Raw genomic sequence first — 20487 nt, forward strand, 5'->3', positions numbered from 1 at the left:
GCTGACATTATCTTTTTGCACGTTTTTGCAGCTTGCTGGCGTCGTCGCGGGCGGCGGATGCATCATGCCTTACCTTTTGGTGCTACTACTAGGCTAAAAGCGGGCCCGGGTGGCTGGCTATCGACTCACTGACCGCAACATCCAACATCACCTGTTCATCACCGCTGCAACCACTTTGCTGCTTTCGTTTCGCTTCCTGCTCCTGCGCGTTCCATCTCGACCTTTGTCTTTTCCAAGGTTGTCATCAGACTACGTTCCAGCATCGCCAGTACCTTGATGGTTGCTTGAGACAACCTCATTTGCGACGGGGACGGGTAGTACAGCGCCATGTCTTTCACCATGTTTCACAAATCCCTTGTTGTTTTTGCCCTTCTCAAAGCGGCATCCTGTGTGCAACCTGAAGCGCCGCGTCCTAAAGCGGCTCCTCTGCGCGACCTACCGTGGGCACAGCTCAACTTCCTGCATACTACCGATGTGCATGGGTGGTGGGGCGGCCATCTCCAAGAGGCGTCTTTCTCTTCTGATTGGGGCGACTATGTCTCTTTTGCAAAGCACATGCGTGAGAAAGCAGATGCGGATGGCTCAGACTTGCTGCTCATCGATACTGGAGACCGTGTTGGTGAGTTGGGTGTAAAGATGCGTATGATATGTATACTAATCTCATGTTTCCCCCTGCAGAAGGAAACGCCATCTACGACTCCTCAAAGCCTCGTGGAAAGTTAGTACTCCCTTCAAAATGCAGGTGAGATGAGTACTGACTTCCCACACCAACATCTAGGTTTACCTACGAGATCGCCAAAGAACAGAACATCGATCTGATATGCTCAGGCAACCATGAGTTGTACAAAGCAAACACTGCTGAGGGCGAATACTTCCACACGGTTCCCGACTTCAAAGGAAACTACTTGGCCTCCAATCTAGACATCTACAACCCCGAGACTGGGAAGCGGGAGCCACTCGCACCCCGCTTCAAAAGATTCACTACTAAAAACCAAGGTATACGCATCCTGGCCTTCGGATTCCTATTCGATTTCACGGGCAACGCAAACAACACTGTCGTTCAGAGGGTTGAGGACACAGTGCACGAGGAGTGGTTCACAGAAGCCCTTAAAAGCCAGGACATCGACTTGATCATCGTCTTTGGCCATGTTGACATCCGTTCCGAAGAATATGCGCTTTTGTTCTCTACTATACGGTCGATGCATTGGGATACGCCCATCCAGTTCTTCGGAGGTCATAGCCACATCCGCGACTACAAGATCTTTGATAACAAAGCTGTCGCTCTTGAAAGTGGGCGATATATGGAGACGCTCGGCTTCATGTCTATTGACGGTCTCAGTACTGGCGGTACCAAAGACGCAACGCCTCTAGCTCAGAGTCCAAAGCTCACCTTCTCCCGTCGATACATTGACAACAATCTTTATTCGCTGCGTCACCACAGCGGAAAAGACGCCAAAGAGTTCGCGACCGATCACGGTAAGAAGGTCTCCAAGGCGATTGGTGATGCCAGAGCGTCTCTTGGGCTGGGCAAAGTATACGGCTGTGCTCCACAAGATCTTTGGATCAGCCGTCGCCCATACCCGCACAACGAGAGTATCTTTACCTGGATCGAGGGGCAACTGCTGCCGCAGACTATTGAAAAGTCTGATGGCATCCAGGGTGGAAAGAAGGCATTTGTGATTACCAACACTGGCGCTATCCGCTTTGACATCTTCAAGGGAGCTTTCACCAAGGACACAAAGTTCCTGGTCTCTCCGTTCACCAGTGGGATCCGATACATCAAGGATGTACCTTACAAGGCCGCTAGTCAGGTGCTCAAATTACTAAACAATGAGGGTCCCATTATGTTGGCCATGATGGAGAGCAATGCATTCCTGCAGCCACCAGAGGTTTCGGCAGCGCGGTCTCGACCACATCTGCTTACATCTGACTTCGCCTTCGCTAAACTCCCCGAAGGCCAGGCACCTCTCCATGGCATCGATGGGCCACAACCGTTCCCAGGTTACACCACCAAGGACGATGCTGGGGCAGACGGCGATGATACGATCCACGAGCCCATCGCTTTCTACAATGTTCCGAACTGTATTCAGTCAGCTGTCGGTTTCGACCAATCAGAGACAGACGTGGAGCCAGAGACCATTGATCTCATGTATAATCAGTTTATTGAGAAATGGATATTGCTGGCGCTCGAGTACCTGGGGGCAAAAAGAGGGCTGGAGGATACTGAGGCGTTTGACAACGAGAAGAGCTTTACAGATATTATGACCGAGTGGGTGGAGGAGCACTGGGGCAGTGAGGGTAAGAAGTGTGAGGAATGATCAGAAGTGAGGCTCTGTTATCGGTCCAAGTGGTAGATGTTGAGACTGCGCGTTTTGTACATATGCCCTACGCGTCGACCAAATTCCAAGACGGGCCCGCGGCTCTCACTATACTCAAGCACTGCCTGATCTCACAAACCTCCAGATTGTGGGTGAAATGAGATCTAGTGCAACCCAATATGCTTTCGCCCGAATAACGCCTTGCCATGATAAAGTATGCCTTCCCAAACTCCAGATTCTCTGTTCGTATCGTCCTTTGACTATCGTCCGCCGCGAGCGGCGCGGGCTTGTTCTCGTTCGCTGGCGTTGTACCTGTGATAAGTGTCAGCCCCTGTCCGGGACGTAATCACCGCAATCGCCTCTTCTCCTCTTCCTTCTGGCGACGCAACACCTTGTCGGCATCGGCAGCGGGCACGTACTTGAGGAGCTTTTCGATCAGATCGACGTGGGTGAGAATCATGCGGCGGCAGCAGTAGCGTTGAAGACCGATCTCGTCGAGGGCCTCACTAGATGGAAGACGTATTAGTGAAGGTCTTGCTGCTATATAAGACTTGGAGTAGCAAAAGGTGGTCGGCTTTGGTTAGAGGGCAGGCGCGCGCGCGAATACAATCCCGAAAAGGCTTCTTACGCTTCTTCCTTTCCTTCGCTAAGGATGGTCATGTACTTCTCCCATAGGTCGCCGGTGACCTGAACATTGTGAGTGGGTGCGCGCATGAGCTGGAGAGTATGCCTATTACCTTTCCGCAAGAAAAGCAACGGATAGGAACAATCATCTTGGGGTTTCCGGAGTTTCGGTGTGATGTGGGAGATTATGCGACGACAGCCCAGTAGCTATGAGAGCGCGTAAAGTTAAGGTGAGGTTCTCGCGGTGTTGGACGTGGTGGACGCCAAAGAAAGTTGCGGGCGCGCTAGCGACGCGGGCGGTGAAAAGCTTGGGCCAAGGTCCATCAAAAAAGTTCGAAGCCTTCGACATGTCGGCTCCAGACACTCTACGACAGTCGCCCACATTCGTGGTTTCTCACGCCAACACCACCAAGAATCAGCCAGTATGGCGGATGCGACTCCACAACTGAAGAGGAAGGCCGAGGAAGCTGCGGCGCAGAAGAAGGCCAAGAAGCAGAGAAAGAGCGATGCCGCCGCGCAACTTGACGGTCGCAACGGCGAACCTGTAAACGGCGCGACCAATGCAGTACCCAAATCCACGAGCACGCCTACGCCAAAGAAGCAATCGGCTGCAACCCCGATAACGAACGGCGCGATCCAAGATGCGACGACCGACACCCCAACGAAGCCGGCTGAAGTCAATGGCAAGCTCGCCAAGTCAGGACTATCCAAGTCTGCGCTGAAAAAGAAGGACAAGAAGGAGCGAAAGGAAAAGAACAGACAAGACCGCGATGGAATTACGGAGGCTGAAGTGACAGGCACCGCGACAGAAGCCATAGTAAAGAAGAGAAAGAACAAGAAGACAGAGAGATGGATTTCCTCACGAGTTCAAGGTGGATGGTTCATACCAGCCGATCCTGTCTTCTCTCCCGACGAAAAGTATCTGATAATAGCCGACTCCAATTCGCTACGCGTATATGCCACCGAAACCTCGTTGCTTGTCAACACGCTCTCCCAAGACGACACAGGAAACCTCACAACGTATGCCCTATCACCCGCGAACCCTCACCTCGTGTACGCCGCGTACTCGAACGGGCATATAATACTGTGGAACTGGGTGGCTGGCAAGACGGCTGGCCGTTGGAACATTGGTGCCACAGTCCAGCACATGACGGTCATTTCCCCACCTGGGTCTGATTCCAAGGCCAAGGCCGACGATGACCTCGTATACTGTCATGATGTTGATGAAGGCCGCCATACCATCAGTGTGCGCGTCCTTCGTACTCGGCGCCAAGAATCCCGGGAACTGAAGGAAGTCAAGCAAGTGCTGGGTGCAAGCTCTGCGATCCGCGGTCTCCAGGTGCTTTTACAAGGCAAATATGTTGTAGCTGCTACAACTGACTCTATCGTCGTTGGAAAGCGCGCAAAGGCCAGCAAGACGGCTCTTGAGGACTTTGAGTATGTTTGGCGCGAGTTCAAGTTCTCGAAGCAGATCACCACGTTCAGCGTTTACCACCGCGAGCAACAAGACAACGGTAACCAAAGAGATGTACTGGACATTGCTGTTGGTGAGGATACTGGCGTGATTCTTCTCTTTGAAGACATTCTGGCCTCATTTGCTGCGATTGAGAAGAGCAACAAGGAAGGAGCGGACAACGCCGCGAGCTTCAGGCCCAAGAGACTCCATTGGCACAGGGACGCGGTAGGGTCTGTCAAGTGGTCTTTGGACGGCAACTACATCATCTCAGGTGGCGACGAGACTGTCCTTACGATATGGCAGCTTGCCACAGGACAACCTCAACACCTACCTCATCTTTCTGCAGCTATTGAGAATGTTGTAGTATCTCCTACTGGTTCAGCCTATGCATTGACACTGGCCAACAACTCCGTCATCGTTCTTTCTACCACCGAGCTCGAGGCCCGCACGAACATCATCGGCATCCAATCGCGTCGAATCGACTTCGAACAACAGCCTAAGGACACCAAGTCTGGCAAGTATCATGGCCTCTTTGATGCGGTACCCATGGCTGTAAATCCAGCCAATCCAGCCGAAGTCTTCTTTTCCGTACCTTCATCACAACCTCGTCGGAAGGAAGGTCTTAAGCCTGAGCCATACTTACAGACTTATGATATCGCGAACGAACGTGCTAAAGGGCGCCAGGCACTCACTCGCAACAACGCGACTGAACCAAATGTCGCGCCAGATGGAGGTCAGATCAAAGAACCCACAGTCATGCACATTCAAGTCAGCCACGATGGAGAATGGCTTGCCACAATCGATGAGGTAAGTTCTAACTGCACAAGACGCATTTGACACACACACTGACTTCTACTCCTTTCGCAGTGGGTTCCGCCACAATCAGATGCTCGCTATCTGAATGAAGGCATTCCAGAATTCAACGAGCAAGAACGTCTAAATCGTCGTGAAGTCTACCTCAAGATCTGGCGACGCGACAAGACCAGTGCGCAATGGAAGCTGGAAACTCGCATCGACGCTCCACACTTCTTCGAGGACGTATGCGGCAACGGACGAGTTTTCCATCTTGTCGCTGATCCTGCTGCTCCGGGCTTCGCGACTGTTGGTGAAGACCATGTCGTACGGATCTGGAGGCCCAAGACACGATCACGCGACGGAGTCATCGTTCGTGGGGCTCAACAGGAAGGTCTAGTCACCTGGTCACTCGATCGAGCAGTTGAGATCAATGACAAGCTCGACATTACCGAAGGCTCGCAACAATCTTTACCACCGCGCACTTCCCGACTAGCCTTCTCATCCGATGGCTCCGTCCTTGCTGTCTCAATCTCTTGGGATTTGGATGAAGATGCTGGTGTCACGCACCTGATCGACACTCACTCTGCAACCATTCGACGATCACTTACAGAGATCGATGTCACAGCTCTTTCTGGCCTTGGATTTGTTGGACAACATCTGGTAGTGGTTGCTGATGCGATCACTGTCTGGGACATGGTTTCGGACGCACTCGCGTACAGTGCCCCGATAGAAACCCCTGGCATCGGACGGCTGGAGCGCGTACCGCTCGTTCGACTAGCTTGCAACGAAGTCGATGGTACATTCGCCGTCTCACTTCCTCAATTCGAGAAGAGGACTTCGTCGAGGATCTCCATCCACAGTCCAGAGCACCAGAAGGCAATTTGGAAAGATACATGTTTCAGCATCACGCTCGGACTCGCGTCCCGAACAAGCGGTGGCTACGTTGTTCTTGACTCTAGATCGTACTTCAGGACAATCACTCCTAGCGCTGGATCGTTACAGCTGCCGACTCCCCCGCCAGAGGAACACGTCGGCAGGCGGTCCATCGCCTACCCAGTAGACGAAGAAGAAGAGGCCGGTAGACCTTTGGCGAACTTCTTGGTTTCTGGAGATCTTACTCAAGACATTGAGCGCGACGAGCATGTTTTCAATATGCAGGATCTGCAGAATGTGCTGCATGACGGCTCAGTCCCTCCGCCACCGCAGGGTCTGTTCGATAACATTTTGGCGCTGATTGGCGGGAAGCCGCAAAAGGCAGCAGCATAGGAGCTGTATTGCTGTACTATAGTCTTGATAAAATACCACGACATTGAGATGCGTTTGTTCATGCCGAGTGTACTGATGCGTTCGGTGCAGCTAGCACATAATCATGAGGACGAGGCCCGTCGGATAGGTGCACGAAGAGTCGTGACACTGCATGAGAAAGCAGAATGACTTTGGTAGCAAACTTTGACTACACATTTTCTCTTCTTTTCCCAAAAGCTGTACCTAAATACGCATGCCTCTTCCACCTTCGACTAGCCAGCGCCCCTGAGCGTGGCCGCAGCCGCGCTCGCCTCACCGCCACACCTCCATGCTTCCGACTGCCGCTTTCATCCTTTCCCTCTGCGTAGCACACCATTCTTGAGTCCAGTTGTTTCGACGGTATTGCCGAGCACCATGGAGCCTACGCGAACCTGTTTTGTCTAAAAAAAAATCGATTGCTGACTACTCTAGGGGTACGCAAAAACAAATCGGAGGATGCATCACGATGTACCAGGCATTGCAAACCTCAAAAACAATGAGGGTTGCCCGTTCACGGAATCGAACCGTGGATCTTCGCATATCGAACATATGCTGCGTTACGAGTGCGACGCAGTACCACTGTGCTAAACGGGCGGATGTGGTTGACGAAATTGAAAATTACAAAAAATATAACCATACGTTTGTGAGTTTAGAGGATGTGCCAGGTGGCTGAATGCATCAGCTGCGAACGATTTGATGGTGGGGCAATGCCGCAGCGGGGTTACGTATCTTTCAAGCAAGCTCGGTTGGGGGTTCCGCTGCTAATGCTGGTCTGGGTATGGCGTCTCGAGCATTGCAACACGACCTCGGAAATCAACCATTGAATCAATCGAAACCTTCATGCCACTAAACAAACTCGTATTATGCTCACATCCAAGCTCTTCGTTGGAAACGAAGTCGTGTTTACGCGTCTTTCTTCTCATATGTGTGCTCGATAAGGCAGACTTACGAAGATGGAGCAATGGAAGGTGGGGTGACCACGCCGCAAACCTGCAGTTTCCTCTTCTACGAGATATAGGCAACTACAGAAGCGCTACAAGCACCGTTTTCAGACCCCCAGTGAACTCGCAATGTTCTGTGAGCTCTGTAGAAAGTCGTTATCGCAGTATCGCATACTATGGTGGTTTTCAAAGAACGCCGAGTCAAAGCATGACCCAGAGGTCGAATATGATTTCAGCGTGGGCCTGAGAAGCTTCAGCGTAAGTCTGACAAGCAATATACATTATGAGTCTTGAAAAGAAGCAACACTAATGTCTTCGTTATCAGGAACTTCATCATCGTACACGAGACTCACTTTTCAGGTCGGTAGCCAATGGATGCTATATATGTGTGTTGGTCTGGAGTCGGTTATCGAAGGCTGAACAGGAATACTTTCATGCCACGCAACCACGAACTCATGATGGAGTCTTAGTGGACGATACCGGCGCCGAGTCTTCGTGGGTCACTAAGATAGTTATGACTCCGCAATACCGAACCAACGGAGTTAGCTTCTGTGTAAGGTACGACTTGCCAAACTTTCCAAGGTTGTATCCAAAACATAGCCCTTTTTCGCTACAAAGAAAGATCGGTACGTTGATTAGCCGTTTACAATCCGGCAGAAACTAAGTTACCACAGATTACATACGCAGCCCGGAATTACCACCACTGGGCCGTGTCACCACTGACAATACAGGCTCAGATGCGTCCTTCCAGGTGGCTGCCAAATGGCTGCAAGATTGTAGTCAAAACCACAGAGACTGCAACGCAAGTAACGACAGGAACTCCTGGTATCCGACGCGACTGTTAGATCTAGGACACTGCAACAGTGAGATCAGCTGTGTATGGCTCATACATACAGCAGAAACGCCGCCGTCGGGCCCCTACGCCACCCTCAGTCATTGCTGGGGAAGCGCAAAGCTGATACAGCTGACCACTGCAATGGCGAAAAGCCATTGTCCAGTATACCAAATCGATGATCTACCAAGAACATTCCGAGAAGCAGTAGAAGCAGCCAAAAGACTTGGAATTCGGTATCTATGGGTGGACAGCCTTTGCATTATCCAGGGTGAAACTGAACACCAGGACTGGTACCGTGAAGCTAGCCTGATGGACAAAGTCTATTTCAATTCCTATTGTAATCTGTCTGCAGCGGATGCCAGCGACAGCACTGAAGGCCTTTTTCGGTTCCGTCAGCCTCAGTTCTGCGGGACCGTCAGCTTTAAGGCTGAAACTAGCCGTGCGGACCCGGATACCCAACCCGCGGATTATGTCTTGCACGAAGATATTTTGTGGAAACGTCACGTACTGGATGCAAAGCTTAATAGCAGGGGATGGGTTTTCCAGGAGAGGCTTCTCGCGCCACGGGTCCTTCACTTTTGTCGCTATCAGCTATTCTGGGAGTGTCGGGAACTTGGCGCTTGTGAAACGTCCCCAGAGGGGATTTCATCACGTGTAAGCCAAGGTCATGACATGAAGAAGCTCTGGCAAATAAAGGCCTCAAACGCCGCGGACTTCTATCTAAGTTTCTGGTATCGGCAGGTCCTTGGTCACTATACAAATATGGATTTGTCAGTACCAAGCGATAAGCTAATAGCGCTTTCCGGTATCGCCAAACATATAATGCCTCACACTGGGGACACTTACGTCGCTGGCATGTGGCGCAAGAGTCTCGGAACGCATCTATTTTGGATAACCCTGACTGATCCACGTACCTCCCGACCTCAGGTATACAGAGCACCTACATGGAGCTGGGCTTCTCTTGATGGACGTATAGGGTTTAGGGATTGCTCAGAAGAAGAGTGTTTAGTGCAAGTCAAGGATGTTTCTCTCCAGTACGCGACGGAAGATATAACCGGTGCAGTGACGAGTGGATGGTTGGACTTGCGTGGCTCACTAAAGCCCATGAAACTGTGCCCAAAGGTCCATGTGTATAGGGCAGGTGAACAATTCGATTGTCCACCCGTAAATATGGCCGTGGTAGTCGACGGAGCATTGGTTTGTTCAAACGAGGTGAACGGTCAGGAGACTTGGCGAGATTTTCCTTCGCTACACTTTGACACTCCCCTGGTCACCGAGACTGCATTCAGCGATGACAGCGCGAGCGGCAATCTCTTCTTCATGCCATATCAATTACAGCGAGACGTGCCTGGTAAACCGAAAGAAAGGGATCCGGTCTCTTGCTTAATGGTAAGGCTTGTTAATGAGGAAAGAAAGTTGTTTGAGAGGATAGGGTTTGTCGAGGCTAGCTCGCATCAAGGCAGAGACCAGTTGCTGGTGGAGTTGGACGAAGAAACAAAAGCTCGTCTGCCTTGTCTCCGCTACGAGAACGGGCTCCATACGATCCGGATCATCTAGAACGCCGTCTAGCCCTAGCCAAGGCTATCAAATAATCCTGCCAGACATCCTCCTCTTTCCGCATAAAGAAATCCAGATCCCGAGGTCCCTTTCTAGATCTCGATAGCCCGCCTCTGACGAGCACTTGGCCCAAACCGTGCTGATGTTCAGGGTTCAGTCAGGGTCTGGAGCGCTAGAAGGCGGGATAAGTGGGGCGGCTGCGCCTCGGCCACTCCCAATCATCTGGGCACGCGACAGCCACGGCACGCACTGTCAGCCGGTGACGTAGCGCGAGCTTGTTGTATATCACGATGCCAGCCTCCCCGCGGATGCAAGTCCGATGCGCCAAAACATCACTCGAATTTCATAGTTTGTCGATCAAATTCTACCTAACCAATCACATCAACCATGGCTACTAGCAACCAGTCGGCACAATTCCAGGGTGTGTTTATCCAGTCTTGCGCTATTCTTCAACGGTCTCGTTGCTATTAGTTTGGCGATGAACAAGCGCGTATACCTATGTATGCTAACAACTTGTAGAGCCTCCTACGGATGGGCTTCCAGGGGCTACCAGCACCACCTCCCCTTCTGTCGACAGCACCGCACCCTCGCATGACAACATCGACCTTCAATTCCAAGGTTCGTGTCTCTCTACTCCATCATCCTGTTCGATTATATGGCCTACTAGGCCCACTCGTGTAGACACTCAACAAACAAGCTAACACGTTCCTACAGAGCCAATTGCTCCAGAGACATCGACGTCCACCTCTACATCCACTGACGACAATGATAACTCGCTCCACAAGACCACGACCGACAAACTCAAAGACGCAGTGAAGAAGCCGTTTGGCAGTTCAGACGAATCCTCCGACCCGCACACGCTAGGCAAGAAGGAGATTACCAGTCCCGAGATGGCAGCTGCGAATGAGGTGCTTGCAGCCAAGGATCTCAAGTCGCCGTAAGGATGTAATGGCGGAGGCAAATGGAAAGAAACTAAGTCGGGCAAGTCAAATTGGCACCTGAAGATTATGAACGCCTTTGCAGAAGAAGTGATGGTGCTGCAGGGGCAGTAGACATCCTGTGTCCACGAGATGAATGCGCAACGGAGTTAAGGTATTTCATGACCTGGTTGGCAATAACCACTTAATAGCAAACTTCTATTACGTCAAATTTCCCCAGCACCCTTTAATGACATATATAAAGGTCTCATAGACCACATCTCGCATTTCATAACGCGAAGCAGTTGCACATGCGGACACGGGTACGTAGAATAACGACGTGTATTCGAAGTCAAAGTGGGTATGTACGAAGACGCAAACGTGTCTCGACCCTTCATCTTCCTCTTCACCAAAAACTTTCTACCCATCTTCTGAAATCCCTACCCATAGAACGAAGAACGAAAAATTGAACACCATCCTGATGCTAAAAAGAAGGACGCCCCACCTCTCAGACAGCGGGATTTTCGTGCAATACGGTCTGATCGAGATTCAGGTCACACTCATGTGGATGCTGAAGACAGTACTTGGGCATCAGCGGACTAGCCTGTACACCGGTCGCAACAAGATACTCCCTGAAGTTGAGAATACGCTGCGTCAGTTCTGTGGTCCTCTTGTTGCCATTGTCATCCCTGTTTCCACTCCAGACAAGTTCGGCAAGCGCAGCAGCGCGCGGCCACATCTTCTGAGAAATGACGACTGAGTCGACTTGCTCGGACCAGAGAGGCGCGATGGCGCCTTGTACAAGCGCCTTTTGGGTGTCTGTGAGGTTGAGAGTGAAGTCATAGTCGTAGATGCGCTGCCATGTCTTGTATGGTGCGCACCAGGAGCCACCGCCGCCGCCCCAGTTGAAGTTCGCTGAACCGTCTGTCGCATTGGGGTTGACCATGACATTGTACCTCTGGTCGTTGCCGACCCAGCCTCCGTATCCACAGTCCAGGTACATGAAATCGGAGCTGGAAACAATGACGCGGTAGCCCTGTCCGGTAAGATTGCTGATGTGGTCGAGACCGTTGTTCCAAGCTTGTAGGACGACGTCTTTGGGTACGACACCTGTAGCGGCCACGTCAGCGGAAAGCTTGACGTCTTCCCACATGACGAAAGTCTTGTTGGCTTGTGCACGAAAGTTGGGGATTGCGCGATCAACCCAGACTTGGTAGAGGTCGCCCATTGATTTGCCGCTGTTGAAGAATGCGAGGGCTGCAGTGGAGAAGTTGTTGCAGTTTGCAAAGAGCTCGTCACCACCAATGTGGAACCAGTTGTCTGGGAAGACCTGTGTCATTTCCTTGTACACTTTGGCTGTAACCTCGTAGGTCTTGTTGTTAAGAATATCAAGTTGACCTGGGTTGGGCTCTACGCCTGTGTGCAGTGCGTAGTTGTCGTTTGACCACCAGCTGTGTTGGCATGTAAGTAGGGACTCGTCGATTTGCGCCCAGCCGGAGCTGGCGTGTCCTGGCATATCAATTTCCGGAATGATGCGTACGCCGCGTGCGGAGGCGTAGGCGATGACTTCCTTCAGCATGTCTTGCGTGAAAATTTCGTTGGCTGAGTAGGCGTCCTCAGTCATCTCGGGATACGCATTGATTTCTACGGCCCAGGACTGCGAATCGATGAGATGCCAGTGTAGAACATTGAGCTTCGAAAGAGCCATTCCGTCGATTTGTTCAAAGATTTTGGCCTTGGTAATGAAGTTGCGGCCTGTATCGATCATGATACCGCGCACCGGATAGAGTGGCGCATCCTTGACAGCGACGGGTTGTTCGATGATCATCTTACCTGAGCCATCGTTGATCACAATCTGCTGGAGCGTGGTGAGAGCGTGGAGGGCGCCGTAGACAGTTCCAGCAGTGATATCGACAGTATCCGAGCCAGCTGCGACGTCGAGCGTGTAGGATTCATCTACACCATGTTGAAGCTCAGCGTGGGCATTCGAGACGTCAATTTTGACCTTGGTGATTGTGCTTGTGCAATTTCCGGGTGGTGCACTGTACTGCCTCTTGCGCTTTCTTGAAGCAGCGGTTGGGGTTGGAAAAGGCTGAAACAATGTGACCGAGGCTTCGGTGGCTTGCGGAATCCACTTCAGCTCCGCGATGGTCTTAGTAACGCGGTCGAACGCAGCGGAGAGCACCTCATGGTCCGGCGCATCGAGAGCGACAGATCCGAAAGAGAAGCAGCCAGAGTCGCCCCAGGTAATGTTTGTGGGTTTCGGGAGAGGGTTTGCGGCGACAGCTTCAGCTTGTCTGGCGAACAAGGCTGAGGCTGTGACCACGGAGGCCAAGATGAAATCGCGCATGGTTATTCAGCTGTCAGGATGCTACTTTGTAATGAGAGTGGGAGCAACGACTGCGGGAAGTGAGTGGGTTCTTATGTTGTTGTTATAAATGGCCAACAACCATGAGTGGTGACGACGAACAGCGTTGATGGTGTACTCCGAAGTAAATTCACAACGTGAGGGAGGGAAGGAGGATGTCTATCAATTTCGCATCGAGTAATTCAGCTTTGCCATCCTGGTTAGGCTATTCGCATCCCAAGCTCACAGATCAGCGACTGGGCGGTGCACTAACCGGGAAGTGCCCCTTAGCTGATATATCAGGGCCAGTTAGTTGCTCAGCCTTGCTGCATATGCGAGCTCTCGACAGCCTCTGCTGCAACCCATTCCCGCTCTCACCAGACCGCGCCGCCCCCGCGCTCGCATCCGTACCGCATTTCTCTTGTGGCTGCTGCCGTGTTGCAACGTACCCCACCTGCTTTGCTCATCCTTGGGAGCATATACGAAGTGTGCGCCCCCAGGTTCGATACTACGTTCTGTGTCCACGCCTTGGAATATAGCCATGGTAACCCTGCACGCTGACAACCTGCACCGAGTGCTGGGGTTGGCGTGACGGCCCCCGAGCAGGAGGCTAGAGTAAAAGTGGGTTCCCCACCACCCGACCGCGAATGGAGCTCTCGGAATCCGCGCTAAAACAAACGGCTGGTACCCCAACATGCTTGCCTCGTGTTACCATGACCTGCTCTTTCTGTTGCGACAAATTTGGCTTGACATTCCGGGGTGAGTGTGCATGTGGGAAGTCTGGTGTAACAGTCTCATATACGAGTGCAGTGGTGGTCATGGTTGTCGTGAGGAATGCAGCGACGACTTGGAAGGGTGGCGCTTCGGAGGTTTTGGTGGATCCGCGAACGCGTGGCGCCGTCCTTCTTCCTTCGGAGCTGCGAGCCTGTGCGGGCTGATGCATGAGGCACAGCAATCGGCTGTCGACATGTCTTATCACTCAATCTGCGTTGTTGGTGCGTGGAGACAATGTGGTCACTTGTCTAAGCCTGTAGTCATGGGCTGTTTCAGTGTACCAATCATGACGCTTTTATTTCTAGCAATCAAATAAGCTTCAGCTTGCGCCCTGATGCGACAGCCACGGCTGGCGGCACTGCTACCGTCTCCTCCAAGATGACGCTACCATACCTATCCGCCATACCATTGCATAACTGTGCACCGTTTGCTCACCAGTTTCAGATTTTCCTCGGCATAGGCTGGCGAACACTACAATCGGGCCGTACGCGAGAGCCAAATGTAAGACAACATGCAGGTACACGGGTTTGCTGATGTTGATGGCTGGCTATTTCTCATGTGAAGGTGCACCAGGAGCAGGAGTAGAACCAGAACCAGACGCAGGCGCAGACGCAGCCTCACCTACCGGCGCAACACTACCAGACCCAGTCACAACCTCGTGATGAAGCTCGCTTTTGATCTTAGTCCAGTCCGGTGCTGCCACACTGAGCAACTTGCAAACGTCCTTCCGCCTCTTTCTGAAATCCTCATATAAGCCCTTCCATATCCGTCTCTCAGCGCAGGTTCCCTCGGGGCTGCCCCCACAATCGGGCTGCATCTCCTCTAACGCCTGTTCTGACCACATGACTGATGGGGGAGGCAGCGGCAGGTCGCTGAACTGGATGATCTTCCCCTCCTTGTAGACCTTCTCAGCGTCCCATGGCTCATCAGCGCTGCCCAGATACTCGGAATGATTGTGGCGCCTGAACTCTGCCGTACGAAGGGCGTAAGGTCGATGTGGAAGTACTAGCGCGCTCTCCTCAAAGCGTTCGTTGAGGATCTCCATGTCATATCTGTGCATTTCGACCAACATGCTATCACCACCCCCTTCCATGCGGTTCTTGAACTTCGCAAGCTCGTCGAGGCTAGGCTTGACTACCATGAGCGTCGTCGACAATGGCCACGGTTTGCTATCCGTCCAGTATGCCCGTGCCATCGCTATCGGCGTCTGAGGGAGGAGGAAGAGCTCATCGAGAGCGTCGAGGAGCGTGATCTGCGACTCCAAAGCGATTACGCGGTCGTAGTACTCTAGGCCAAAGGCCATGAGCTTCGTGACGGTCTTGTCCCATACCCAGTCACCTGAGAACAGTCAGCCATGTGCTTGTAGAGTCTCGCTTCATGTGCCGGGCGAATGGGCACTTGCGCAACGCATACCTTCTGTACGGCCTGCTACCTCAAGCAGCCTGATAGGATGAAGCTTTGCCTTGTATACATCGCGCGCTAAGTTGAGTAGTTGACTGTCTCGGTCCTGAGCGCTGTCTACTTTTGTGTCCCAAAACTCCGGGTAGAAGAGGACGCGGTCTGCCTTGCTACCGAATCGAGCGAGCGCGTCCAGGACCATCACGGCGTGGCATAGTTGGGTGCTGTCGGTCGCGTACACGCTGTACGCATAATTCGACCAATTGACCCTGATAGTATCTCCAGTATGAGGTGTCGTCTTGCGCGATGGATAGAGGATCCAGCAGATAAGGAAGAAGCCGAGGAAGTAGTACGCGTGGCGGCGTCGCAGGCGGAACGAGGGAGATTTAGCTTCGTCTACGAACCGCGGCAGCTCATCTGATCGTCGCCGACGCATTGTACGGTTGGCGTTGACGTTCGACCGACATGTTCGAGCGATTGTGTTGGTTGTTCAGGTGTCAGGAAGCGACTGGTGACGCGGAATCGCGGAAGTGTAGTGCGGAACTCCGGACTTCCAGGCTGCGACGCATTACGGCCTTGCATTGACAACTTTATATACTAGAGTGCGCACTATGTCCCTCTAGGTGTAGAAATTAACGACGGGTATCTTTCAGAAAGGGAGGAACATGGCATATGTGTAAGATCTGTCAAAGGATTATCACAACACGCATGAGACCGTTTTGATTCGACAAGATGCATTGTATCATTGCCGTATGCCAGGGTCACTTTTTGTAGTATGGTATCAAACATCCCAAACGCCGCGGCTGTGCAAACTCCACCGGTCCCGGGACGGGTAACTCTGGGTGGGAGACGTTGTCCTCATTCAGCTATGTAGCACCCTCTATGGCATATATCGTTCCATCGTGATCGTGAACACTTCTTGGTGCAAACGCTTACTCCTCAGGAACTGCGCTCTGTTAGTGATTGATTTTCGCAAATTGCCAAGTATAACATACTCTCAATCTCGCCAGCCTTGATGTCATCAGAGACATCCTTGGGGCTGCGACCGTCAACCTTGCAGCCGGTGCTGAAGGCAGTTCCGAGGATCTCAAGAACGGTACCCTGGAGGGACTTGGCCATCGACTTGAAGCGCATGGTGCGGGCAATGCTGATGATCTCATCGAGGGGGACGCTCTTGGTGTGCTTGATGTTCTTCTCCTTCTTGCGGTCCCGGGGAGGCTCCTTGAGGGCCTTGATGACGAGGGAGGAAGCGGAGGGAACGACGGAAACGGCGGCTTGACGGTTTTGGATGGTCAACTTGACGGTGACACGGAGACCCTTCCAGTCACCTGTGGCCTTGGCGATATCTTCACCGACCTCTGCAGAACGAATTAGTATTTCCATCCATGTGCGCTGGTCGATGGGTTCGTGGCGTACTCTTAGGCGAGAGACCGAGGGGACCGATCTTGGGGGCGAGCGCGGATGAGGCACCGACTTCACCACCGGTCGCACGGAGGTGAATGACCTTCACCTCGGAGGGATCGAACTTGGGAGCTTTGAGGATGTAAGCGCATGGCGATTTCTAGGAAAGCCTGGCTGTTGAAGATGATTGAATTCTCTGAGTGTCAAGAAACACCCTCCATTGGGTGTCCTAGCCACTCAGAAACTTCGCGCATCTTCGTAAGAGCCGACCAGAAGGATGATACTCACGCATGGCTAGTGCTTGAGGTAGTCAATCGGTTCTGGTTGTAAAGAGAGACTGCCGTTAATTTTGTCGGTTCGAAAGTTCGTGAGAAACGGATTCTCGGTGGGGAGCAATATTGGTCGACCTGTGAGAGAAGCGAGCCTTGGCAGCACCTTCCCCAATGGGCGATAGCATCTTTGCGTGCATCTCGGGCATCTCGGGCAACGCCGCATTGCTTCACATCATATTCCACCACTACGTGAGTTGGTCTTCCAAATGCATGGAGAGAAAATCCCTATGTCAATATATGATCGCTCTCTTGCTTCAACATCACACGTCCAAAATAGTGACCAACACGCTTCACACAACGCCATCCACGATGCCAGAACAATGTGACAATGTGAAGATGCCCTCATCATGATTATATTCTGCAGTGACAAGACCTTCTTCTGATACAGGTCGTTCATGTTCCTCAACCCCATATACCAAACGTCCACCAGCCAGCAGCACGAGCACAGCCGACAGCAGCACGACAGCACAAACACCATGTACTTCACCTGATTGGCAATCAGTATGCACGAATACAAGACCTGGTATCATATTTCCTTTCAAATAACAATAGTCTTCTTACTTCCTCGCAACTGTATCTATATCTAATTTCCACGGGAACGATAGCACAACACAGCAAACCATGGTCATACAACCTCCCTACAGAAACATACACAGACGCTGCGAGAAAGCAATTCGAATGACGGATCAGGTCGACTTCCTTGTATGTGTGATTCAAAATGACTTTATACCTCGTGGAAACATTCTAAACACCGTGGAATAGAATCGAGCCGAAAACGACAAGGGCACTTCGAAGAAGAAGGATGACGAAACACCAGCGCCTGAATGTATTCAGGGAGAGTCAAAACCCGACGCTACCAAGTCTTCGCCTGATGTCGATACCATAACCCTTAAATGGCCTCTACCCCCGTCCGCCATACACGACGGTCTCTTATTCAGGAAAGTTGGATAACACAATGGGACATGCTGAGTTGCCTTGATACACTGTTTTTATTTCGTTTCTCGCACGCGCAAGCATGCGACTTCTATAAGCCTATGAGGGTCCCGATTGAGGGAAATGTGTGCCATAAGAAAGGCTGGCGATATTGACTCTATGACCACCTGAAATGACAACTCGCTGGTAACGCCCATCAATATCACAGAGCCAATAGTTATGTCCGAAATACCTCGGTAGTGATTTTCTCCAGAGCGTAATTCTTTCTCCAACAAAACATCACGCACCTCGTCCTCTGGAGATGCCCAGTCCCTGAGCTGCGGGAGCATTCTTTTCCCTCTCACTCACGCTGCTCCTTCTCCCAGCGATAGCCGACACACTTTCGCTCCTTGAACTATCCATGCTCTGCCTCATGCTACTGGAGCTAGACCTGCGCCTAGCACGTCTCGCCTCGTCGGGATCATGGGGATTCAGCCCGCTTGCTCTTGCGAACAAATTCAGGATATCCGTGAGACTGATGACGCCACTTAGTCTGCCAGATAAGCTAGCCCCTGGCATAGCAGAGATTGCTGATGCAGAGATAGCTGGGGCAACCGCTCCGGTACTAGCGAGGTGGGTCGGCGCAGTGGAATTGACGGGTGTTGGGCCTGCCATCCCTGGTAGTGGTGTGATTGGCGAAGGAGGAACAACAATCGCAGGTGTTATCGCTGGAGTCGATGGCCCTGATGAGGCCGGAGACGGCGCATCCACGACCCACATGCGATGCGAGCGGGTTGCGACTAGCTTGGCCACAGTGTGTGCGAGGGTACTGAATGGGTTGACGTGGAACACGGGGAAGGAGTCCTTGCCGTCATTCACTCCCCTTTCGGACAAGATGACAGATATGAAGTGAATACAGGATGAGCGAAGCAGTGGGAGCGATGTGGATTTGGTCAAGAGCTATGAGCCAGCCGTTAGTCGCGTAATATGAAACTGACCAGAGGAGACTTACCCGAACATCCACATGGGATATGTTGCCGATAACGTTGTTTTGCGCGTCCAAGACTGGGAGTGACGACACGCCTTCGTTGTTCATGAGCTCCAGAGCCGCTGCAAGAGGCTTATCTCCACTAACATCCAGTCAGCTGTGTGATTTCTGCGAACCCGCGCTATACTCACTTGATGGCTAGAACGGTCTTGGATCCAAGATTCAGGTCTTTGATCAGCTGTGGGTACAGCTGGTTTACGCCTGGGAAGCTCGATCGGTTCTCCCAGAAGAATTGCACCAGTCTTAGCTGGGTAAGTATGCCCTTGACGTTCGATGTGCCTTCTTCTGCGACCAACACTCTATGTACGCCGCTTCCGAAGACTTCTATGGCCTTGGACAGATCTGTTGTCTCGTCGAGAGTAATCAACGGCTCCTTCCTGCCACCAACCTCTTTTACGTCTTTGAGCGGTATGGGTTTTCCTTCTCTTCCTTTCTGCGCAAGCTCGTCGAACGAGGCGATGTCGCCTTCTTCGGGGTGCGCGAGGCCGACTACGAGGAGGAGGTACGCGTTCAGGTCGCTGTAATCGAAGGTCCCGGTCGCATGCCGTGTGTTGGCGTCTTCGCGCAGGAGGACGACATTAGGGGCGCCATGTTTGACTAGTATCTATGCAAATCAGCCCATGCGCATGAAGATAGCTGTATATAACCCACGCTCGTCGCATCCTCAACGCTGGTATCGTACTCGACGAACCTCACCAGGTCAGGATCGACAATCTCTCCCAGTCTGACAGTCTTCCAATCGCGTCCCTGGAACTTTGGATCACCACCCTTGGTTGGTGGGTTGTTGAGGAGGTCCTGTAGCGCTTGCTGTGTCAGTGAAGGCTGCCGTGACGCGCGTGGTGATGTGGGCGTTCCTCGCATGTGCTCCGCGAAGCTCGAACGGTGGGACGATGCCGGGCTGGGGCTGGAGCCCAGTTTGAGCGCAGTCGGAGGTGTGCGGCCGATGGAAGATACGGAGCTGTTAAGGGACGTGTCCTTGACGTCAATAGCCTCCGTGGTGTCGTGGTCTGCCATGGTGACGGCGGCTATGTTTTGGCGTATGCGGGGCTCCACACAAAGTGTTTGTCGGAACGCGCGGGTGCGGAGGTACTTGTATGCGCGTGATGGCTAGATGCTCTGAATGGTCCTGTCGCAAGAAGATGAGCAGTCGCGCGTCTTGCAGCTTCAAGTTGGGCTGAGTGGTGTTTGCGGCATGTGAAGTGCAACGAGGTGGGGAGGGCTTGCCTGCAGCTGCAGAGCCCAGAAGATCGTCTCCTGCCTGGCCAGGGCACTTGGGCCGCAAGCTGCAGCCAAAATGCGGGGTGTGATTCGCTGCATACCATTACTATCAACCGTGTCGCCCAAGATTGCGCATCGACTGACACAGCCTTGCGGGGTTACAGACGCGTCCGCGAGTGACGGCGGCGGACGGGCGCTCCAAGCCATTCAATCGCGTGCGCGACGTCATACTGAAGTATAGAGAAACCGGGGAAGCACGCCAATCGCGCAAGGGGTCCAAGGCTCTAAGCGGTGGTCAATCATAATAGCATTGCATTCATAAAAAAAAAC

General features: G+C 52.4%; 7 protein-coding genes and 1 non-coding gene across 8 annotated transcripts; 3 read left to right on the plus strand and 5 right to left on the minus strand.

Annotated features, from left to right (window-relative positions):
- Positions 1–555: 555 nt before the first annotated feature.
- J4E87_003852 (uncharacterized protein) lies at positions 556–2318 on the plus strand (the record flags this gene model as incomplete). The annotated part of the gene is made up of 3 exons (XM_049375477.1): positions 556–619; positions 679–718; positions 779–2318. The coding sequence occupies 3 exons, from the start codon at positions 556–558 to the stop codon at positions 2316–2318; spliced, it is 1644 nt and encodes a 547-aa protein (XP_049234462.1).
- A 260-nt stretch (positions 2319–2578) lies between these two features.
- RPB10 (DNA-directed RNA polymerase II subunit L) lies at positions 2579–3091 on the minus strand (the record flags this gene model as incomplete). The annotated part of the gene is made up of 4 exons (XM_049375478.1): positions 2579–2630; positions 2738–2824; positions 2947–3005; positions 3056–3091. 4 exons carry the CDS (start codon positions 3089–3091, stop codon positions 2579–2581), a joined length of 234 nt encoding a protein of 77 aa, XP_049234463.1.
- A 275-nt stretch (positions 3092–3366) lies between these two features.
- On the plus strand, positions 3367–6459 carry J4E87_003854 (uncharacterized protein; the record flags this gene model as incomplete). The annotated part of the gene is made up of 2 exons (XM_049375479.1): positions 3367–5205; positions 5266–6459. The coding sequence occupies 2 exons, from the start codon at positions 3367–3369 to the stop codon at positions 6457–6459; spliced, it is 3033 nt and encodes a 1010-aa protein (XP_049234464.1).
- Positions 6460–6981: 522 nt separating this feature from the next.
- Positions 6982–7071, minus strand: J4E87_003855. The gene has a single exon. It is a non-coding gene; the product is annotated as a tRNA-Thr (tRNA).
- A 3047-nt stretch (positions 7072–10118) lies between these two features.
- Positions 10119–10751, plus strand: J4E87_003856 (uncharacterized protein; the record flags this gene model as incomplete). The annotated part of the gene is made up of 4 exons (XM_049375480.1): positions 10119–10124; positions 10216–10231; positions 10330–10428; positions 10525–10751. The coding sequence occupies 4 exons, from the start codon at positions 10119–10121 to the stop codon at positions 10749–10751; spliced, it is 348 nt and encodes a 115-aa protein (XP_049234465.1).
- A 484-nt stretch (positions 10752–11235) lies between these two features.
- On the minus strand, positions 11236–13077 carry J4E87_003857 (uncharacterized protein; the record flags this gene model as incomplete). Its single annotated transcript, XM_049375481.1, has 1 exon — positions 11236–13077. The coding sequence occupies one exon, from the start codon at positions 13075–13077 to the stop codon at positions 11236–11238; it is 1842 nt and encodes a 613-aa protein (XP_049234466.1).
- Positions 13078–14395: 1318 nt separating this feature from the next.
- Positions 14396–15682, minus strand: J4E87_003858 (uncharacterized protein; the record flags this gene model as incomplete). The annotated part of the gene is given in 3 exon segments (XM_049375482.1): positions 14396–15186; positions 15262–15663; positions 15679–15682. The coding sequence occupies 3 exon segments, from the start codon at positions 15680–15682 to the stop codon at positions 14396–14398; spliced, it is 1197 nt and encodes a 398-aa protein (XP_049234467.1).
- Positions 15683–16178: 496 nt separating this feature from the next.
- On the minus strand, positions 16179–19953 carry SDS23 (cell separation during budding; the record flags this gene model as incomplete). Its single annotated transcript, XM_049375483.1, has 7 exons — positions 16179–16192; positions 16242–16604; positions 16663–16779; positions 18200–18851; positions 18904–19021; positions 19071–19543; positions 19591–19953. The coding sequence occupies 7 exons, from the start codon at positions 19951–19953 to the stop codon at positions 16179–16181; spliced, it is 2100 nt and encodes a 699-aa protein (XP_049234468.1).
- Positions 19954–20487: the final 534 nt, after the last annotated feature.

Source organism: Alternaria ethzedia (genome assembly GCF_023757985.1).
Source record: "Alternaria ethzedia strain BMP 0044 chromosome Unknown scaffold_7, whole genome shotgun sequence".
Taxonomy (NCBI): Eukaryota; Fungi; Ascomycota; class Dothideomycetes; order Pleosporales; family Pleosporaceae; genus Alternaria; species Alternaria ethzedia.